The sequence below is a fragment of the Muscardinus avellanarius genome, assembly GCF_963383645.1.
Source record: "Muscardinus avellanarius genome assembly, chromosome: 6".
Taxonomy (NCBI): domain Eukaryota; kingdom Metazoa; phylum Chordata; class Mammalia; order Rodentia; family Gliridae; genus Muscardinus; species Muscardinus avellanarius.
The window spans coordinates 135,402,653-135,420,707 of NC_137791.1; the positions used below are offsets into that span (position 1 = coordinate 135,402,653).

The window sequence follows — 18,055 nt, forward strand, 5'->3', positions numbered from 1 at the left end:
GTGGGGAGCCGCCGCCACCCGCAGGAAGGGCTCAGGCTTCTCAGGGCTTTGAGGCCCTGTTGGCTCAGCCTGACCACTCTCCCTGCCTGCCTGTCTTCGTTTATTACATACAGAACCAAGGCAGATGAGGAACGTGGTCAGTGCTGCGACCTCAGTACAGCCTCCCCTGCCCTGTGCCTCCTCTGGGCCCCGCCCTGCAGCCCGCCGGGAGCTCTCTTGGTTTCTTAAACCCACCGCAAGCTTTTCCTCCCTGCCTTATACCTGGACAGCCGTCACACACTGAACACCAGCCTTCCAGGGTCATAGGGGACTGCCTGCCTTCCGGACACCTGTCCCACCTTCCCGCCAACCCTGCCCGGCCTGGGGCCATCACTGGGCTGCTGTGTGGATTCCCACGGCCCAGTTCAAGCCCCAGCGCTAACGCTGGGCATGTTACCAAACACGCTGAGGCTGAGTCAGAGCCGCTTAGAGGCACGGCCATGTGCATCACCTGAGCCTCAGTTTCCTCCTCTGGAGAGGGGACAATAACAGCCTTCACGCGGGCTCCCTGGGCACCTTCACAGCAGGCGTACAGAACAGTCCTGAACACAGTCCGTGTGACACAGACGTGTCCCCTCCTGAGGTCACGGAGCTAGACGGTGGCGGAGCTGAGACAGGGCTCCTGGCCTCTTGTCAGCTGCCCGCACGAGGACCAGCCTCTCGCCCTATGGGAGACCCCATAGCACAAGGCGCTTGGCAAGCTTCCTCTGTCAGGCACGAGGCCGATGGGCCAGCCCCATTTTACAGATGATAACAACTGAGGCGCAAGGAAATTCAGGGTCTCGCCCAAAGTCACACAGGGGGAAGTCTGAGCGCCTGTGTGTTGCCTTCACAGGCCTCGCTGTGAGGACTGTCTGGTTCCCCATTTCTGCCCAGCACCCCACACCAGCCTGGCACAGGGCAGGGGGCGCTCAATAAATACATGTGGCGTTAAGGCAGAGCCGGCCTTTGGTGGCTTCTGGACCCTGAAAATGGGGTGATCCCTGAGAGTTGGGTTATAAACGAGCACAAAATGAACGAGGGTAGGCTAAGGCCACCATGCAAAGTGGGAGCAGGTGCCAGGTTCTGAACAAAGGTGCCTGGCCCGGGCAGCTGGCCGCTACAGTGCGTATAGCAGGCCCCGCAGCCTTCCAAAGGTCTACGCCAGGCTGAGGGGGCGTCCCAGGCCCAGGACAATATCCTTCCAGGAAATGGAAGCATCCGGCCAATCTCCCTGTTGCCTCCCAGGCTCCCAAGTGACCTGATTATACACGGTTACCGACTAACAAAAGAACAAGCCAACTAATGTATTTGACATTTCGGATAACGTAACTACGGAAAGTATGCTGGCAGATTTTTACCCACCTATCCTGCCTGCAAAAACCTGGGCCTGCATCAGAGTTTGATTTATTTACTTATTTATTTGGGGGTATTGGAGACTGAACCCAAAGGCATTCTACCTCCAAGCTAATCCCCGGCCCTTTTTATTGTTTTGTTTTGAAACAGGGTCTCACTAGGTTGCTGAGGCTGGTCTTAAACCCGAGATCCTCCTGTCTCAGCTTCCCAAGTACTAAGATTATGGGCATGCACCCAATGCCTGCCTAGTTCTATTTTTATAGATTATTAATTAATAAAAGTTTTCTGATTTATACATCAGTCTCTGTGAATTTGGGTATGGTAAACCGGTTTGCCCAAGCCCAGTGAGCATGGTGGATGTAGCTTCAGGGCCTGCAGGACTGAGGAGCAGCCCTTAGGAGGGGAGGCCCTTCCTGCTAGAATGTCTGATTTGCAGACAACCAGCTGGCTCCCAGGGTGACACCCGTGCCCAACACTTCCTGGCACTTGGCTTTAGTTTTGCCTCACTCAGCAGTTATTAGGCACCTACTTTATCCCAAGGACTGTCTAAACACTTGAACAAGATTCCACCCTCTGCTCCTCCCCATCCATCTCTGAAGAGCTTGAACCCCTCAGTCAAAGAGAGGAGCACCAGACCTGGAGTCCTGGGCCCTGCATTCAAGCTCTGGCTTTGAGCCGAGTTACCAAGATGCCCCGAGAGGCCCTGTGTCCTCCAGGGCTCCATGTGGACATCTGGACTCTGGGACATCTAAGACTCTCTGGAGGCTGTGGGGCGGTTGTGAAGGCTGGCCTTGCAGAAGAGACAAGGAAGAGATGTGGGACTGGGGGCGGGGGGGAGCAACCTAGCAGCCCAGCAGGCAGAGCCCCCAGGCGGCTTAAAAGACAGCTGTGTTTACCCCGAGCTGCCTTCCCCTTCACACCAGAAGGAGTGGCTAGGCACTAGTCTGCGGGGCGTCGCTGGCTCCTGCCCAGGAACAGGGCTGCGTGTGCGCGTGGGCAGACGGGACTGCACACCCATGGGTGTCTGACATGCTGATGTTCAGAGCCCTGCAGAGCCCTGGAAGCACGCCCTCTGGACCCGCCGGAACCTGCACCTGTCGCCACCCACAGGACCTGCAAGGAGACTCAGGACCCTCTGGCTTTCATCTCTTTTGTTGACCTTCAAGAAAGGAAATCCCCATTCACTTGATTCCTCATCTCATTCATTCAATAAAAGTTCCCTGTGCAGCGTCTCTGCACCAGGCACTGGGGAGACAGAGGGCTGCAGAGCGGCTCTGGCCCAGCAAACTCCTGAAAGAGCAGGAGGGTAGCCCCCAGTACAAGCCATGTCCGCCACACCCATGAGCACGCGGCTCACTGTGCGGTCCTCGGGATCCGGGGCAGCTGCCTGGGCAAGGTTACAGTGAACTGTCCTTGAAGGAGGAACAGGAGGCTGCTGATGGGCCAGGCATCCTGCCAGCGGGAGCAGTGGTGCAAAGGCCCAGGGCCACGGGTGGAAAGGCTACCTACAACACACCGTGATGTGTGTCTGATGCTGAATTCAAGTTGCTGTTGGGATCTGCCCCCTGCGTGTGCTGTGAGCACTCGAGGGGTCAAGGTCTGCCAGGTGCACCCTCTCACATCAGTCTGGAGCAAGGGACACCCAGGGGACAGACGTAGGGAGGGAGGGTAGGACAGGTAGGCAGCCCAGGCCAGGCGGAGGATGAGGCTGTGTGGGAATATACCTCTGGGCCTCCGGGGGTCAGGAAGGTAGCCGCGTACTCAGCCAGCGCCTCGTCGTTGACCATGTTCTGCGCCAGCTCGGAGAGCAGGTGGTCCTCGGCTCCGTGTGTGTGCAGCTCCTGCAGCAGGTGGATGATCAGGCGGTTCCTCTCCCGGCACTTGTGCACCAGTGAAGCCAGCTTGGCCTGGAAGGGCAGAGGCCATGGGTATTGGGCCCTGAGCAGCGCCCAGCAGAGCGAGGAGCCCGGCAGGTGGCACCTGCTCTCCACCCCACCCCAGCTCTGCGGTGCCCTGGGACCCCTCCCCATGGGGCCCAGGCTCCGGGGTCCACAGAGTGGACTTGGGCTCTGTCATTGCCAGCTCCGTGCCCTAGTGCCTCTCCACTTGCTATCCGTGCAATGGGCTACTAGGGTACAAGCAGGGGCACAGGTGGCACACCCACAGGGCATGGCATGCTCACTCCCACTCATGTTTGTAAACAGGGGGGCACCAGTCCTCTTTCAAATCAAGGATGTCTAGCCAGGCGCGGTGGCGCACGCTTGGAATCCCAGTGCTTGGGAGGCTGAGACAGGAGGATTGTGGTTCGCAGCCAGCCTCAGCTACTTAGTGAGGCCCTCTGCAACTCAGTGAGACCCTGTTTCAAAGTGAAGAATAAAAAATAGGGCTGGGTGTGTCACTCGGAGGTAGAACACCCCTGGGTTCCATCCCCAGGACCGCAAAAAAATTGATTGATCAATTAATTAATTAAAATAAATCAAGGGTGTGTAATAAGCAATGATCCCAGAGGCGGGGGCTGGCAGCCTGGTAAGTTCCATCCCCACAGTTTACTTTCTACTTCTCCATCCATGGCGCCCCAAGTCTTGTCTTATAGATGCAAACGCAAAGCTCAGACGATGTGGAACTTTCAGACTCTAGGGAATATTGGCTTGAATTTCTGTTTTAACAGCTGAGGAAACGGAGGCCCCCAGAGAGAGGGCGACTCTGCGGGCAGCAGGGGTCCTGGGTGCCCCGCGCCGGGCTCGTCCCTGCCAGTCCACCTAGAGACCAGAAAGGACAGGCAGAGCCTCCTGCCCCTTGCCCAACACAGGCCCAGATCAAATAAGTTGCCTTAGCCAACTTCTAAGTCCAGCTAGCAAACACGTGGGTCAGCAGTGAATTTCTAGGCATTTGTCTCAAACATACATGTGATATCGATGGGACCTGGATAGGCGGGGAAGCCCTGTTGCTGTGATGTGGATATAGACTATCCACAGAAGGGCTCATGTGTCGGCAATGCAAAAATGTTCAGAAGTGAAATCATGATGGTTCCAGTGTCATCAGTGGATAAATCCATTGACAGATTAATGGACTTATTGGGTGGTAACATAGGCAGTGGGGTGTGGCTAGAGGAGGGGTCACTGGGGTGTGGCCTTGGGCACCATGGACCTGTCTCTGTCCCCTCCCCTCTGTCCCTCTCCCTGCTTCCAGCCGCCACGCCCTGAACTCCGCAGACTTTACCCAGCCTACCATGGACTGAACCCTCTGAAATTTCTAGGACTGTGAGCAAATAAATCTTCTTCCTCTGAGTTGTGGTTGCCAGGTAGTTTGGGTCACAGAGTGAGGATGCTGGCTGAAACAAGTGTTCATGTGTAATCATGGAGGGGCAGGGGGGACAAATTTGAGCCACTTGGACCTGAAAACCACCACTGGTGTTCGAATGGAGTCACCGCATGCTCCCTTCAGCCAGGCATGAACGGCGACAGCCTCGAAGGCTGGTCGCCCTGGGAGGCACCTTTCTGGATAGACCATCCAGCCACGGCCCACAGGGCTCAAGTGTGCAGGCAGCACGGGACACGGGTACCTGTGGTAGATCTCAGACATGATAACGGAGACTGGAAGAAAAGATGGGAAATGCTACTTCCCAGGCCTGGGGGATTTGGCCTTCTGTATTCCTCCTAGTATTTTGACACTATGGAGATGCACAGTGTTTTAATGGGGAAACGCTAAACTGGTGTCAGAAAAGGGACAGGCCACCCCAACCCATGGACACGCTACCTTCAGAGGAGTCACAGCCAAGCGCTCTTCATGCTGCCGCCTCTGAAGTTCTGCAAGCTGAAAGGTAAGCGCAGTTTAATGACACCCCGCCACGGCCACCGCTTACCACCACCCCGGCTGAGCAGCCTGGGGCCAGCTCCTGCCCTTCCCCTCTCCCTGCGTGAGGACCCCCAGCCAGGAAGAGGCGCCTTTCCCATCCCCGCTGAGCAGGATCAGGACAGAGGCTGTGGTGCTCCAGGCCCAGCCCTGCCGGCCCCTGACTCCACGTACAGCCACAGAGAGCTTCAGTGTGACACGTGGCTTCCTGAGCCAGACACGGGGCTCGGCTCGGCCCTCCTGACCCAGCTCGGCCACTCACTGTGCCCTTGTGCAAGCCTCCGCCTCTCCCCCGTCTCCTGATCTCCAGTTTCAGCTTTATGTAGCCATAGGAATCAAAATGCATGTGTGTGTGAGTGTGTGTGAGTGTGTGTGTGAGAGTGAGAGTGAGTGTGAGTGTGTGTGTGAGTTTGTGTGAGTGTGTGTGTGAATGATTGTGTGTGTGAGTATGTGTGTTTGTGAGTGTGTGAGTGTGAGTGTGAGTGTGTTTGTGAGTGTGTGGGGGGGTGAGTGTGAGTGTGTGTGTGAGAGTGTGTTAGTGTGTGTGTTAGTGTGTGTGTGTGTGCACATAAGAAATTATACTACACAAAACGCGCTGCAGCTTATTTTGTCATTTAATAGAAAATCTTGGTATTATTCCCACATCAACACATACAGATTGCATCCCCTTCCAATCCTGTAGATTCTTTCTTCATGAGGCTAAAATATCTATTCAACCAGCCCTTTGTTTATGGAAATTCATGTTGTTTCTACTTCTTTGCTCTAACAGCGTGGCTCCTGTGGGCATGTCTAGATCTATTTTGGAACATCTTTCTGAACACAGTCAACACATGAAATTCAAGCAGAATGTCTTCTATTCCAAAGCCGCTCACTAACACGTGCAGGCTTTGGTTAAACCTTGTCCCCGCCCAGTTTAGGACATAACATGATTCTGTTGCTGTGAACTGTGGGCTGGGCATTTGCAATTGGAAGCAAATGAAAAGAAGGTAAAAGACCACCCAGTGATCGGGGGGATATTTTCAAGTCACATGTCTAATTCACTCATTAGTGTTCACAGTTTTGTTGGGGACTCTTTAGATGGTGTACAAGCCGAGCGTGGTGTTGCACCCCTGCAATCCCAGTGCTTGGGAGGCTGAGACAAGAGAGTCACAGGTTCAAGGACAGCCTCAGCAAAGAGAGACTCATCAATCGACTGAAGTCCCTGTTTCAAAATAAAAATAGGGCTAGGAGTATAGCTCAGAGGTAGCCCGTCCCTGGGTTAACCTGTAATAACACACACACACACACACACACACACACACACACACACACACACACACAGATTATGTATAACGATTATGTATCAATTCAAATCAATTAATTAAAATTTGAGATAATTATGGATGCAGTCATGAGACACACTGCAGAAGAGAGTCTGTGCATGTTTTCTTCCAGTTGAGACATTTTATAAAACTATAGTCTAATACTGCAATAAGGGATTGAAATGGATACAACCCACTGACCTGATTCGGATTTCTCCAGTTTTGAGTGAGTGTGGTACTCAGGTCTGTATTTTTATCACCCCCACCCCTGCCCCAGGAGGCTCACAAGTGCACCACCACGGTCAAGACCCAGAACCACGTGGATGACAAATGGCCCTTTTACAATCAGATCCATCCTTTTCTGTAGAGGAGAGGTTTTAACTTTTATGTAGCATTTTAAAGCTGTTTGAGTTTTCTTTCTTTCTTTCTTTCTTTCTTTCTTTCTTTCTTTCTTTCTTATGTGGTACTGGGGATTAAACTCAGAAACATTCTATCTCTAAGCTATACCCCCCTGCCCTATTTTTCATTCTTTATTTTGAAACAAGGTCTCACTAAGTTGTGGAAGGCTTCACTAAGTAGCTGAGGCTGCCTGCGAACCTGTGATCCTCCTGTCTCAGCCTCCCAAATGCTGGGATTACAAGCGTGAGCCACCATATCTGGCCTATTTTTTATTCCATATTTTGAAACAAGGTCTCACTAAGTTGTGGAAGGCTTCACTAAGTAGCTGAGGCCGGCCGCGAACCTGCAATCCTCCTGTCTCAGCCTCCCAAGTACTGAGATTACAAGCATGCGCCACCAAGCCCAGCTGCTGTTTGACTTTTAAAAAACCATCTCATTATTTTTTCTAATCTTACGTGACAGAGGCTGCCCTATACTTTAAATATCTGAGGGATCTTAGGTTATTGCTGGCAGTGGTCAGGAAGACCTTAGCTAGTTCTCTTTCCACTCTCACAGACTCCAAGGTGCGGGACGTTCCTGAGAGGGGGAGGGAGGCACCTACCCAGCCTACCTCGCTCTTGAGCTGGTCCTGGAGGCGCACGGCCTCGTCATAAGCCGCCTGCAGCCCCCGATGCACTGACGCCTGGTCTCGGAGCTGGCACTGCAGGGTCCGCACCCGGTGGTGGAGCCGCTGGGGACACAGCCTGGGGTCTTCCTCGGATGACTTGGCCTCTGTGTCCTGGAGCTGCGGAAGGTGCAGATTTGAGTGCAAGCCTTAGGTTATCTTGCAAGTAACTTGCCTTAGTACCTTAGCAAACCATTTTTCTCACAGTTAAAAAAATATTAAAAAAATAAGAAAACGAGGTGAGCATGGTGGTGTACTCCAGTAAACACAATACTTGAAAGGCTGAGACAGGAGGATTGAGGGTTCAAGGCCAGTCTTAGCAAATTAGTGAGACCCTGTTTCAAAATAAAGAACAGAAAGGTCTGTGGGTGTATCCTGGAGATACAATTACAGTAGAAATAAAGGAAGGAGGATAGGAAGGAAGAGAGGGAGGGGGGAGGGAGACACAGGACAAATGCTCCTGTCCCGCACAACTGTTTTTAAGCCCGTGTTTTCTCTGGCTCTGCACACACATGGGCGTGTGGCTTGTCCTCGATGTCCTGAAGGGGCATGGGAAGGGGCGAAGGAACCCCAGAATATCATCCTAGAGTATTATTCTCAAAAACGTGCACACTAGAATCTCTTAAGCCAGAGTCTGGTTTAACAGCGGTCAGTCACCATTACCCCAAGCTACAATGTGATGAACGTAGTTTCACATCCTAAGCAAGATAGGACATGCTCGCTCTATGAAGCTTCAGGTCTTTATATAAAACAGAGAATGATGGCTTTCCCATGAGCACTGCTGAGCTCAGCACAAAACGGCCCCTCGCTCTCTTCTCGGATGGGCGTGGGGGCCGCGGGTTTCACCTGGTGGTCCAGGGAAGGCGTGGCCAGGAGCGAGGACTCAGCACTGAGGGGAGTGTGTGTTAAGTTCGAGGGGTGCTACTGCCCCCAAATGCCCAGCACGCTGAGTCCTTATGTTAAAGAATAACTCACAGCCATGTATAACAAAGCCAAGGAGACACGCGCACTTGCACACACATACTTTTCCATTCTAAAGTTTAATAAACAATAAGCATCTCTGGCTTTTCTCCCTTGACACTGGGGCCATGAGCATCCCTCCCCCGCCCCATCAAATGCAGCTGAAACGCTGTCCTTAGTATCTGGGCAGCGTGCCATAGCCGCGCGGAGTGCCGGGGTCCTTCAAACACTGTGGGTTGTGACAGAGACCCTTGCGTGTGACGCTTAGATACGCCTCAGGATTCTCGCCCAAGATCACAACGGGGATTCCAGGGTCCCAGGCACGGGCATCGTTAAGTTCTCATGTCATTCTGCTGAGACCCTTAAGGAGAGCCATGATGCTCACAGCAAGGGTGCCCTTCCTGGGGTGGGGGCAGAAACTCCCAGACGCCCTCCCCTTAATTGGAGCCGCCCAGCCTCCCTTTAAGTTTAGGGCCTCAGAGCTCAGGTCTCCTGTCGTTCTTGTCCTGGTGGGAGCAGATAAGGGATGATCCTGTGCTATTCTGTTGGGAAAGAGAATGAAGAGAGGAGAAAGGTGGGAGGGCCGGCTCCATGCAACTCTGTGGCCGCGGAGGGGCCTGTCCCTGTGAAGCGGGACTGTGAGAACAGACTGGGATCTTGTTTTTTAATTAACGGGAATGCACACTGCGTGGGCCTGAGATTCACAGGCTGGCCCGTCACGAGCAGATGGGTGCTCCGAATGGCTTCCTAGAATTCAGCTCCGAGACTTCAAAACAACTTGGCCTTTGGGGAAGTCTGGGGGCTCGCGCTGCCTCCCTCCCCTGGCACTGACGTGGACAAAGGTTTTGTCCCACAGACCCTAAGAAAGTGGCCATGGTATCATCTCAAGGGAATGAGGGCAGGCGCGGCAGCCTGCCTGTCAGCTGGGATGCGCCACACGGCAGGCACTGAGAGCATGTGCTCCGGGGACAGCAGGGAAGCACCCTTGGGGGAGAAGGACATGGGTGGCGAGGGTGGCCAGGAGGCTGCTCAGCCTTCGGGAGGCACCGAGCCAGAGGCCCGACCACAGTGTGGCCCGAGGCCAGAGTTGTCCCAGTCCACAGTCTCCATCCATTCACCTGGTGTAAAAGAAGCTCTACCCTGGCCAAGGGCCGGCCACCACAGTGACGTCAGAGGACTCAGTTGGGAAGAGATGTGTGCCCAGCCTGGGCCGGGGGCTGCCCCGACGGGAGAGCTGAGGATGTAGCAGCTCCCGGGAGGAAGTAGGGTGCAGGCAGGGGCAGGGGAAGGCTGCGGAAGACGAGCTAGGGCTGCAGGTCACAGTGTAGACAGCCGTAGCTGAAGCTCTGAGGCCCTCGGTGGGTTAGCACTCCAGGGAGGACCTGGCTTTCGTAACTGTGTGACGAGGCCGCAAGTGGGCTTTAGGCCCAAGAGGAACAGAATCGGGGTGAAAGACAAGGGAGCTTTCTGCACCCCCGTCTCTGTCCACCCCCGAAGCCCACGGATCCCATTCCTGTCTAAATTTCTTAGTCCAATCCGCCTCTTGGCTACAGAACACAACTCCTCCACCCTCCACCCCCGCCAGCCCACCAGGCCTCTTCCATGCAGCAGACAGCCATCTATTTACAGTGTACATTAGATCCTGTTCTCCTGCTCAAAGTATGCTGTACTTAGGAAAGATGTGTGTGTGTGTGTGTGTGTGTGTGTGTGTGTGTGTGTGTGTGTAACCCAGGGGCTTTTCTACCTCCGGGCTATACTCCCAGACCTATTTTATACTTTATTTGGAAGCAGTGTCTCACTAAGTTGCTGAGAGCCTCACTAAGTATCTGAGGCTGGCTTCGAACCTGTGCGAACCTCCTGTCTCCGCCTTCCAAGCGCGGGGATCACAAGCGTGTGCCACCACACCGGGCTGCTGTGAGGGAAGATCTTAAGGAGGCCTGCGAGCTGCCTGTGATCCACGTCGTGTCAGTTCCTTGAGCTGCATCTCCCTCCAACCCTCCTGGTCCCCATGGCCCGGCCACGCCAACGCTGCTGATCCCCCATGGCCCGGCCATGCTGGCTGCTGCCGTCCGGTGAGCCTGGCTCTTCCCTGCTCTAAGCCCGGCTCCCTGGCTATTCCTCACTATTTCTTTCCAACCTTGAAAATCCCAGGTCCAGAGTCACTTCCTACAAGGCCAGGATAGCTGGGATTGGAACACTGTGAAGTCTGGGGAAGCTATATCAAAACAACTCTTTGCAGGCACTGGAAAGCAAGCAAGGTGGAAGTATAATCCTACAGAAAAATAAAGCAGGGCTCCAGAGTTCCCTGGATTCTCCCTGAAACACTTTACAAACCACAGGGCAGGAAAACAGAGCGGTGGTGTTGCTGGGCACCAAGCGCTGGCACTCAGGGTGTGAAGGCAGCCGGGGTTTGCAGGGAGAGTGCTGCACAGGAGAAACCCCAACACGGTGCTAGAAATACCCCTCAGTCCTGGCTGAATCATGAACTGTGTGGTGCGGGCTGAGGCTCTGCGCACGGCAGTGGACAGCGCTGGAGGGGGCCTGGTTGTCAGAGAGATCTCGGGTCCTGTGCTTCTGAGAGCTGGCAGCACTGACTCCACCAGGGTGGAGCAGCCTTGGTGCATGTCTGGGGACTCCGCTGACATCATTCAAAGGCACGAGGGCCACACCATGGGAGTCACAGCAGGCTCGAAGCTGAAATAGACTTGCACGGGAGTGAGATGACTGCTGGTACAGTCAGGGGCTGCAAAGGTCCAACGAGCTGCCGCAGCAAAATTCACTCTCTAGAAGAGGGTGGTAATCAGGGATCTCCACTGGGCACCATACTAAGTCCAACACACACACACACACACACACACACACACACACACACACACACCTTTTAATTTCTAAATATTGAAGAAACAGGACTGGTCTGGTGGTGGCTGCTCACCAGAAACCAAAAGAGCCAATAGAATCAGGCAAAGAGATGGCCCAGATACTGGAGTTAGCAAACACAGCCCACAAAATAACCATATTTTATGTACTTGTAAAGATGGAGTACGTCAGCAGAGAATCAATCTCTCTCTCTCTCTCTCTCTCTCTCTCTCTCTCTCTCTCTCTCTCTCTTCTCTCCCTCTCTCCCTCTCTCTCCCTCTCTAAGATATTCTAGACCTGTAAAACATGATTATTGAAGTGAGGAAGCACCCTGGGTTAGACACAGTGGACACAGATTAGAAAAAGAAAGCTCTATAGAAGATCCAACCTGCAGCACAAAGAGGGAAATCACAATTTTCAAAAATCTGTGAAATTCAGTCAAAAAGTCTAGATTCCTATGAGGAGAGAACAAAAAAACAGAATAAGATATCTGAAGAAATAGCCACCAAGTGTTTTCCCAAGTCTGATAAAAGACATAAATATACAACTCCAAGAAGCTGAGGAAAACCAAACAGGATAAATGCAAATCAAACCACCCATGGGCACATCACAGTCAAACCACGGAGACCCAGTTCATAAAAGGAAAATTTAAAATCAGTCAGAAATCAAGCAACACACTTCTTTCATGGGGAAAAATGATAACTACACCTGACCCCTGGATAGAAAGCACGGAGAGAAAAGACATTGGTATGAGACCCAGAAGTATCAAAGAAGGGGGAGGACCTGCTAGCAAAAACCTGAAATTCAATGCGAAAAAAATTTAAGAAGGGTGGTGAAAAAATTGTTTTCAGAAAAAGAAACTGACAGAATCAATCACCAGCAAGCCCTCACTCCAAGAAACACGACAGCTCTAAAAGCAGAAAGAAAACAGAGTCACAGAGTGGAAGGAAGAATCAGCAGGACAAGAATGTGTAAAGTTAGGGGCGCGTGTGAGATGAAGACAGCAGCAGGGATTGTACGGTTCGGCATACCCGAGCTACCTACACGACAAAAGTGATCCTAGAAAAAAATAATAGACAGCACTACAGTACTAGATTTTGGCGTGATTTGAAAGACGGTGGAAATACTACCGTAAGGAGAATTTAAAGAATTAAGAGTTATGTGTTGGAATTTCTCTCACTAGGAGAATGATACTAATAAGCTACTGAAAAACAAAAGTAATCATTAAAATATGATTCTAATGCCGGACACAAAGGCGTGGGGCCAAGAATAAAAGGAAACAGAACAGAGGAGAAAAACGGAAAAATGCAAACAAATAAAACAATATAAATAACCTCATAATATGGGAATCAAAAATAATACACAGATGTGCACAGCTGGCGATGTTAAAACACGTTTGGGTAAATGGCCAAACGGAGGACACGGCCGAGGGCGCGTGAGGAGTTGATCAGTCAAGAGTCGCAGGTACCCGCTGACCATGGGGTGTGCTTAGAAAAATAGACCACAGCATGGTCAGTAAAACTAGTATCAACAAGTTTCCAAAAATTTGAATAATACAGCGTTTGCTTTCTGACAACAGCGTAGGAAAACTTGGACTTGTTAAACAAGACTCTAACTCACAAATCCCTCCGTAGGTTTGGAATTCAAGTGACAGACTTGTAAACAAGTAACCCACCAAACAAAGAAATCACAACAGGAATGAAAAACCATACTGCTTCCCACCCAAGGGACAGGGCATCGGGATGTGTGGGCTGCTCACAGGAAGAGGTGGCGCTTTGAAGACACAGATTTCAAAAGGGTCGAAAAGCCAGCAACCTGAGCTTTCAACGCAAGAAGCAAGACCATGAACAGCAAATCGCATGAAAAGAAAGTGGAAGAAAGAACATAGTATATGAGAATAAGCCAAGGAAATAAATACGAACAAATAACAAAGACCACCCATAAGACCGGAAGCTGATTCTTCGAAATGGCGGATAAAATTGCTAGGGCGGGGAGGACTTAGGGAGGGAGGAGGGGAGCGGAGAGGAGAGAGGGGAGCAGGCACAGCCAGGTGCAGAGGAAGGGAGGGAGGAGTCAGAGGGTGGAGAGTCCAGGCCGCAGGGCGTGGCGTTCAGGAGCACCGATGGCATCATGAGCGTGTCACCCCCAGAGTCCTCAAGGCTGAGCTGTCACAGCTGAGGGAAGCGACTCAGAGAAGAACCCACGTCTGGCCCGGGTCACGGGTCTCTAGGGTCTCTGGGGCTGGGCCTATTTATGGTGGTCCCTGGTCCACTGTTTTTTCCATGGTAACTTTTAAGACTCTATATGCAGAATGAGGGCTTGGGTGCCTGGGAGACCCCTCGATCAGAGAACCCCAGGTCTGATCTTCAGAGTGAGCACCCTCTGTGCTCCTCTGGACCCACACTGGGGTGGGCGGGGCAGGTCAAGTCTCACCCGCAGGCCAAACGGAGACCTGAAGCCAGACCTCCTGGGTGAGGGTCCCTGTTCCTCCTGCAAGCTGTGTGACCCCAGGCATACCCTTTAACTTCTCTGAGCCTAGTATGTTTTTTTGGTGGTACTGGGGTTCCTGGAAGCCCTTCTACCTCCGGAGTACACTCCCACAGGCTACACTCCCAGACCTATGGACTTTTTTTATGTGGAACAGGGTTTCTTAAGCCAGCAAGGCTGGCTCCAAACCAGCGCGATCCTCTTGTCTCCGCCTCCCAAGCGCGGGGATTACAAGCGTGCACCACCATGCCCGGCGCCTAGTATGTTTTTCCACCTGGTAAGTGGGGCCAGATAGCAGCTCCTTCCTGGGCTGCTGGAGGACCACCTGGGCGTGGGGCAGAGGTACTACAGGCTAGCGGGCCATCTTACCTGGGGGCCGCTGCTCAGGGACCTGCCAGCTTGTCCTCGGTCCACACAGCACCACGGTCCATCCTCCTCTTTTTCCAGACACGCTTCTTTTCCTCTGGTTCCTTTCGTGTCTCCTTGCAGGGCATCAAGGATTTCAGCATTTCTCCATGTGAGTGACGGACCGCTTCTAGACTCCCCCGAGTCTACGGAAGGTCCCGCCAGCCCTCCAGGGATGCCTACTTCCTCCTCCGAGAACGGCCCGCAGGCCCTCGTGATCAGCTGCCCTGAAAGTCGAGTCCCCTGCACCTCTCTGTCCACTTTGCCCACCGTCCCCCTGGTGATTCCCTGGGGGGGCTCCCCCTGACCCCCACCATGTTCCCCAGCCCTGTTCATCTGCAAGGCAGCGTCCCGCTCCAGGACGCCGTGCAGGAGGAGCCTGTTCTCTCCCCTCAGGGCCCGAATCATGTCTTTTATCCCCAGCATGAGGTCCTTTATCAGCTCTTTATAGCTGACCCCAAGCTCTGAAATCAGCGCCTTTAGCTCCCCGTCTTCCTGGGCGCCGTGCTCCCTCAGGCCTCCGGCTTTACGGGCGCTCTCAGACGCGGCTTTCTGCCGTCGGCCCAGGCTCCTCTTCAGGTTTTCATTTTCCTCTTCCAGCTCGGAAATCTTCCTGTAGCTTTTCCCATTGCAGTCTTCCAGGTCGGAGATGACCTGGCGGTACTGGCCCAGCTCCCCGCGGAGGCCGGCCAGGTCGCCCTCCAGCGCGCGGTTGGCCCGCTGCAGCCTGCGCCTTTGGCTGGCCTCTCTCTCTCTCTCTTTCTCAAGGTCACAAGTACTTCGACGGCATCTCTCTAGGTCTTCCCGAAGTGTGGTATTTTCTCGTAAAACCTGGCTTCTCTCTTTCTTCAGTGCAGAGAGGAGCTGATGAAAGCTGGCCCTGGCCCTGTCCAGGGCGTCCCAAGGCGGGGAGAGCCGGAGACCACACAGCCCTGCCATCCCTGGAAGAGTTTCACAGGCGCCCAGGGCCTGTGTCTTTTCCAGCTGGACACCTTCACCGCTGCCCTGGGGCTCTGCTTCCTCTGTAGGACTAACATGTGAACCCTGGCTTGCTGAGACCTGCCAAGCGCAGGCACGCTCCTCCCCGCCAGTGCACCACCTTTGAGCAAAGCTCCAATTCTCTCCCCCGAGCAGGGACTTCTTCCTCCCACAACCCCCACTGACGACCTTTAGGCTATCCAGTTGCTGGAAAGAAGCTTCCATGGCCCTCTCAAATTCATCCATTTGGAGAGCACAGCGGTGGCGTTCTTGGCTCAGAGTCCATGGAGGACCAGTGGCTCCTTCCTCAGTGTCTGATACGGCCGGGCTGGGAAACTGCCACGAAGCACCTTGTCCTAAGGAGGAAAGCATTTCCTGGTCCTGGTGCGCCTGGGAGTCAGGATCCTCGGGGACGTCCCTGAGAGCCGGGCTGGGTGCTGTCTGATGCAGCCCCTGCTCCTCCTCTCCCCGTCCTCCCTCCCCAGGCCTTGCCTCTTGCGGAAGCAGAGTATTATCCCCTCTGTCCTCTGCGCCCAGGGCTCTTCTCCTGATGGCTCTGCCCTTCCTGGCAGGGAGCTGACTGCCAGGCGGCCGAGGCTCTCTGCTCCCCTGAGCCCTGGAGCAGGTGGCTGGGGCTGCTTCCTCCTGCGCTGGTGACGTCCCTCCCAGGGGGCTCCAGCAGCATCCGTCCACCCTCCTCCTCCTGCTCAGGTCTAGGGCCTTCTTTGGCACAGGGTCCTCTCCATGCAGAAGAGACACTGGACCCTCCTGCTGGGGCCCAGGGCAGGAGACGGTGGCATGGGTCTCCGAGGTCTCTCTCTCTTCCTGCAGGCCCTCTGGGGAGCAGATGCTGTCCCCCAGGCTCGGGTTGTCATGGTTTCGTTGACCTGGCTGCCATTTCTCACCGAGCTCTCCCTCCATCCTGATCAATGTCCTCCTCGCCTCCGCCTCCTCTCCGCCCTCTGCTGGGGTCCATTCTCCCTGGTCCCACGTGTCTTTTAGCCCCTTGGGTCCTCTCCTGAGAAAGGAATGACTTGAAGCGCATGGAGACCCCTGGCGGGAGCAGAGGTCCTGACTCTTAGTCCTGCGACCCGGCCAGAGAGGATGCACGGTGCCGCTGAGGGCCTGCGGGGGCCTGGTGTCCAGCACTTCTGGGGCTCGGGACTCTTCTGGGCAGGCCTCCTGGAGCAGCAGGGACAGCAGGGGCTCGGGGTCCCCAGCCAGCCCCCACAGCAGGAGTGTGGAGGTCTGCACAGGGAGAAGGGGCTCCTGGGCTGGAGAGGCTGCGGGACTCTCTGAGCCCCGGGCCAGGCCTGGCGGGAGGAGTGACTGGTCCAGGCACCGCCCTGGGGGACAGCCACACACCAGGAGTAGAATCTGCCCATCTAAGCCAGGCTCAGCCAGAGTAAGCTGTGGATGGAAAGAGAAGTCAGGTATGAGGCGGCCCCACGTCTCCCTCGTCTCCTGATGGTCCCTCTGCTTCTTCCCCCAGCCACGCAGGCCTCCGGTGCTGCCCCCACCCTGGGCCTTGGCAGCCCTTCCAGCTGCCCAGCGTCTCTCTCTCCCCAGAGACCTTCAGGGCGCACCCTTGTTTCATTGACAGCGCTACTCAAATGCGGCTTCCTCCTCGCACAGGCTGCTGACCACCCTGCAGCTCTCTGACCACTACCCCCACTAGCTCCTTCCTCACCGCCCTCCCGCGGCACGCCCTGTGAACATCTGCACCGCGCTGCTCCAGCATGCCCCGCTGCCCACTGCCCAGCCACGAGCACCACGGGGCGAGAGAAAGCCACTTAAGTCCACATCCAGTCTGTGCCAGCGCCAGCCACGCTTCAAGGGCTCCGTGGCCCCATGTGGCTCATGGCTACCATCTTGGAGGCGCAGATGGGAACCTTGGCAGTTTCCGCACAGCACTCCTCAGCCCCAGGCCCAGGGCAATGGGGACCCACCATAGGAGTTTTCTAGACAGCCTTGAAGATGTTTCTACATCACTATTCAACACGTTTATCCAGAGAGATGGGCAGGGTTTACGGCACCTGTGTGCCAAGGCATGCTTCAGCCGGGGTGCCGGAGCCCTCTGGGCTCTCCCTGGTCTCTATGTCCTTGTGACCTGGCAGGCTGCAGGCACGCTCTCTGTGGGGCCTCCAGGACCTTGGAGAGAGGCTGCAAGTCTAAGACTGAAAAGACAGAGAGGGGCCCCTCACCCTGGAGGTGGCGCCTGGGAAGGGACACCTGAAGGCCTGCAAGGGGGACCTGCCGAGGGCCACCGCCTCGCTGTCCCTAGCACCGCCTGCAGGCCGCACTCCAGCCTCTGTTCTCTGCCTTCCAACAGGACTCATGCTACAGGAGAGGAGTGCTTATCCCTGGTAAGTGCAGACATGGTTTTGATCCTGCCTAGGACCTGAGCAAACCTCTCAGCCTCGTGGAGCCTCCAGCTCCTCCTCTGTAAAATGGGGCACCTCAAAGTTAAAAGATTGCAAGGGAAGCTGGGCGTGGTGGCACGTGCTTGTAATCCCAGTATTTGGGAAACTGAGACAGGAGGATTGCAGTTTGCGGCCAGCCTCAGCTACTACTTAGTGAAGCCCTTTGCAACTCAGTGAGACCCTGTTTGAAAATAAAGAATAAAAAATAGGTCTGGGGGGTGTCGCTTGGAGGTAGAATGTCCTTGGGTTGCATCCCCAGTACCAAATATATATACATATATTGCAAGAGAAAAGGCGGGAGATCAGAGCACAGGCCTGAGCCACTGCAAGGCGGAGCCTATTGTGTCCAGGGCAAC

At 54.4% G+C, this 18,055-nt stretch overlaps 1 protein-coding gene across 1 annotated transcript in view; it reads right to left on the minus strand.

Annotated features, from left to right (window-relative positions):
• Positions 1 to 2,727: 2,727 nt before the first annotated feature.
• The window catches only part of LOC308264166 (uncharacterized protein C4orf50), a gene marked incomplete at both ends in the record, with an annotated part of 39,268 nt that continues 23,940 nt past the window's right edge, over positions 2,728 to 18,055 (minus strand). Inside the window, 5 exons of the mRNA XM_080697283.1 lie at positions 2,728 to 2,826; positions 3,099 to 3,281; positions 5,131 to 5,187; positions 7,537 to 7,710; positions 14,263 to 16,686. Of these exons, the coding sequence (XP_080553409.1) occupies positions 2,728 to 2,826; positions 3,099 to 3,281; positions 5,131 to 5,187; positions 7,537 to 7,710; positions 14,263 to 16,686 (2,937 nt within the window). The remainder of the gene's footprint in view (positions 2,827 to 3,098; positions 3,282 to 5,130; positions 5,188 to 7,536; positions 7,711 to 14,262; positions 16,687 to 18,055) is intronic.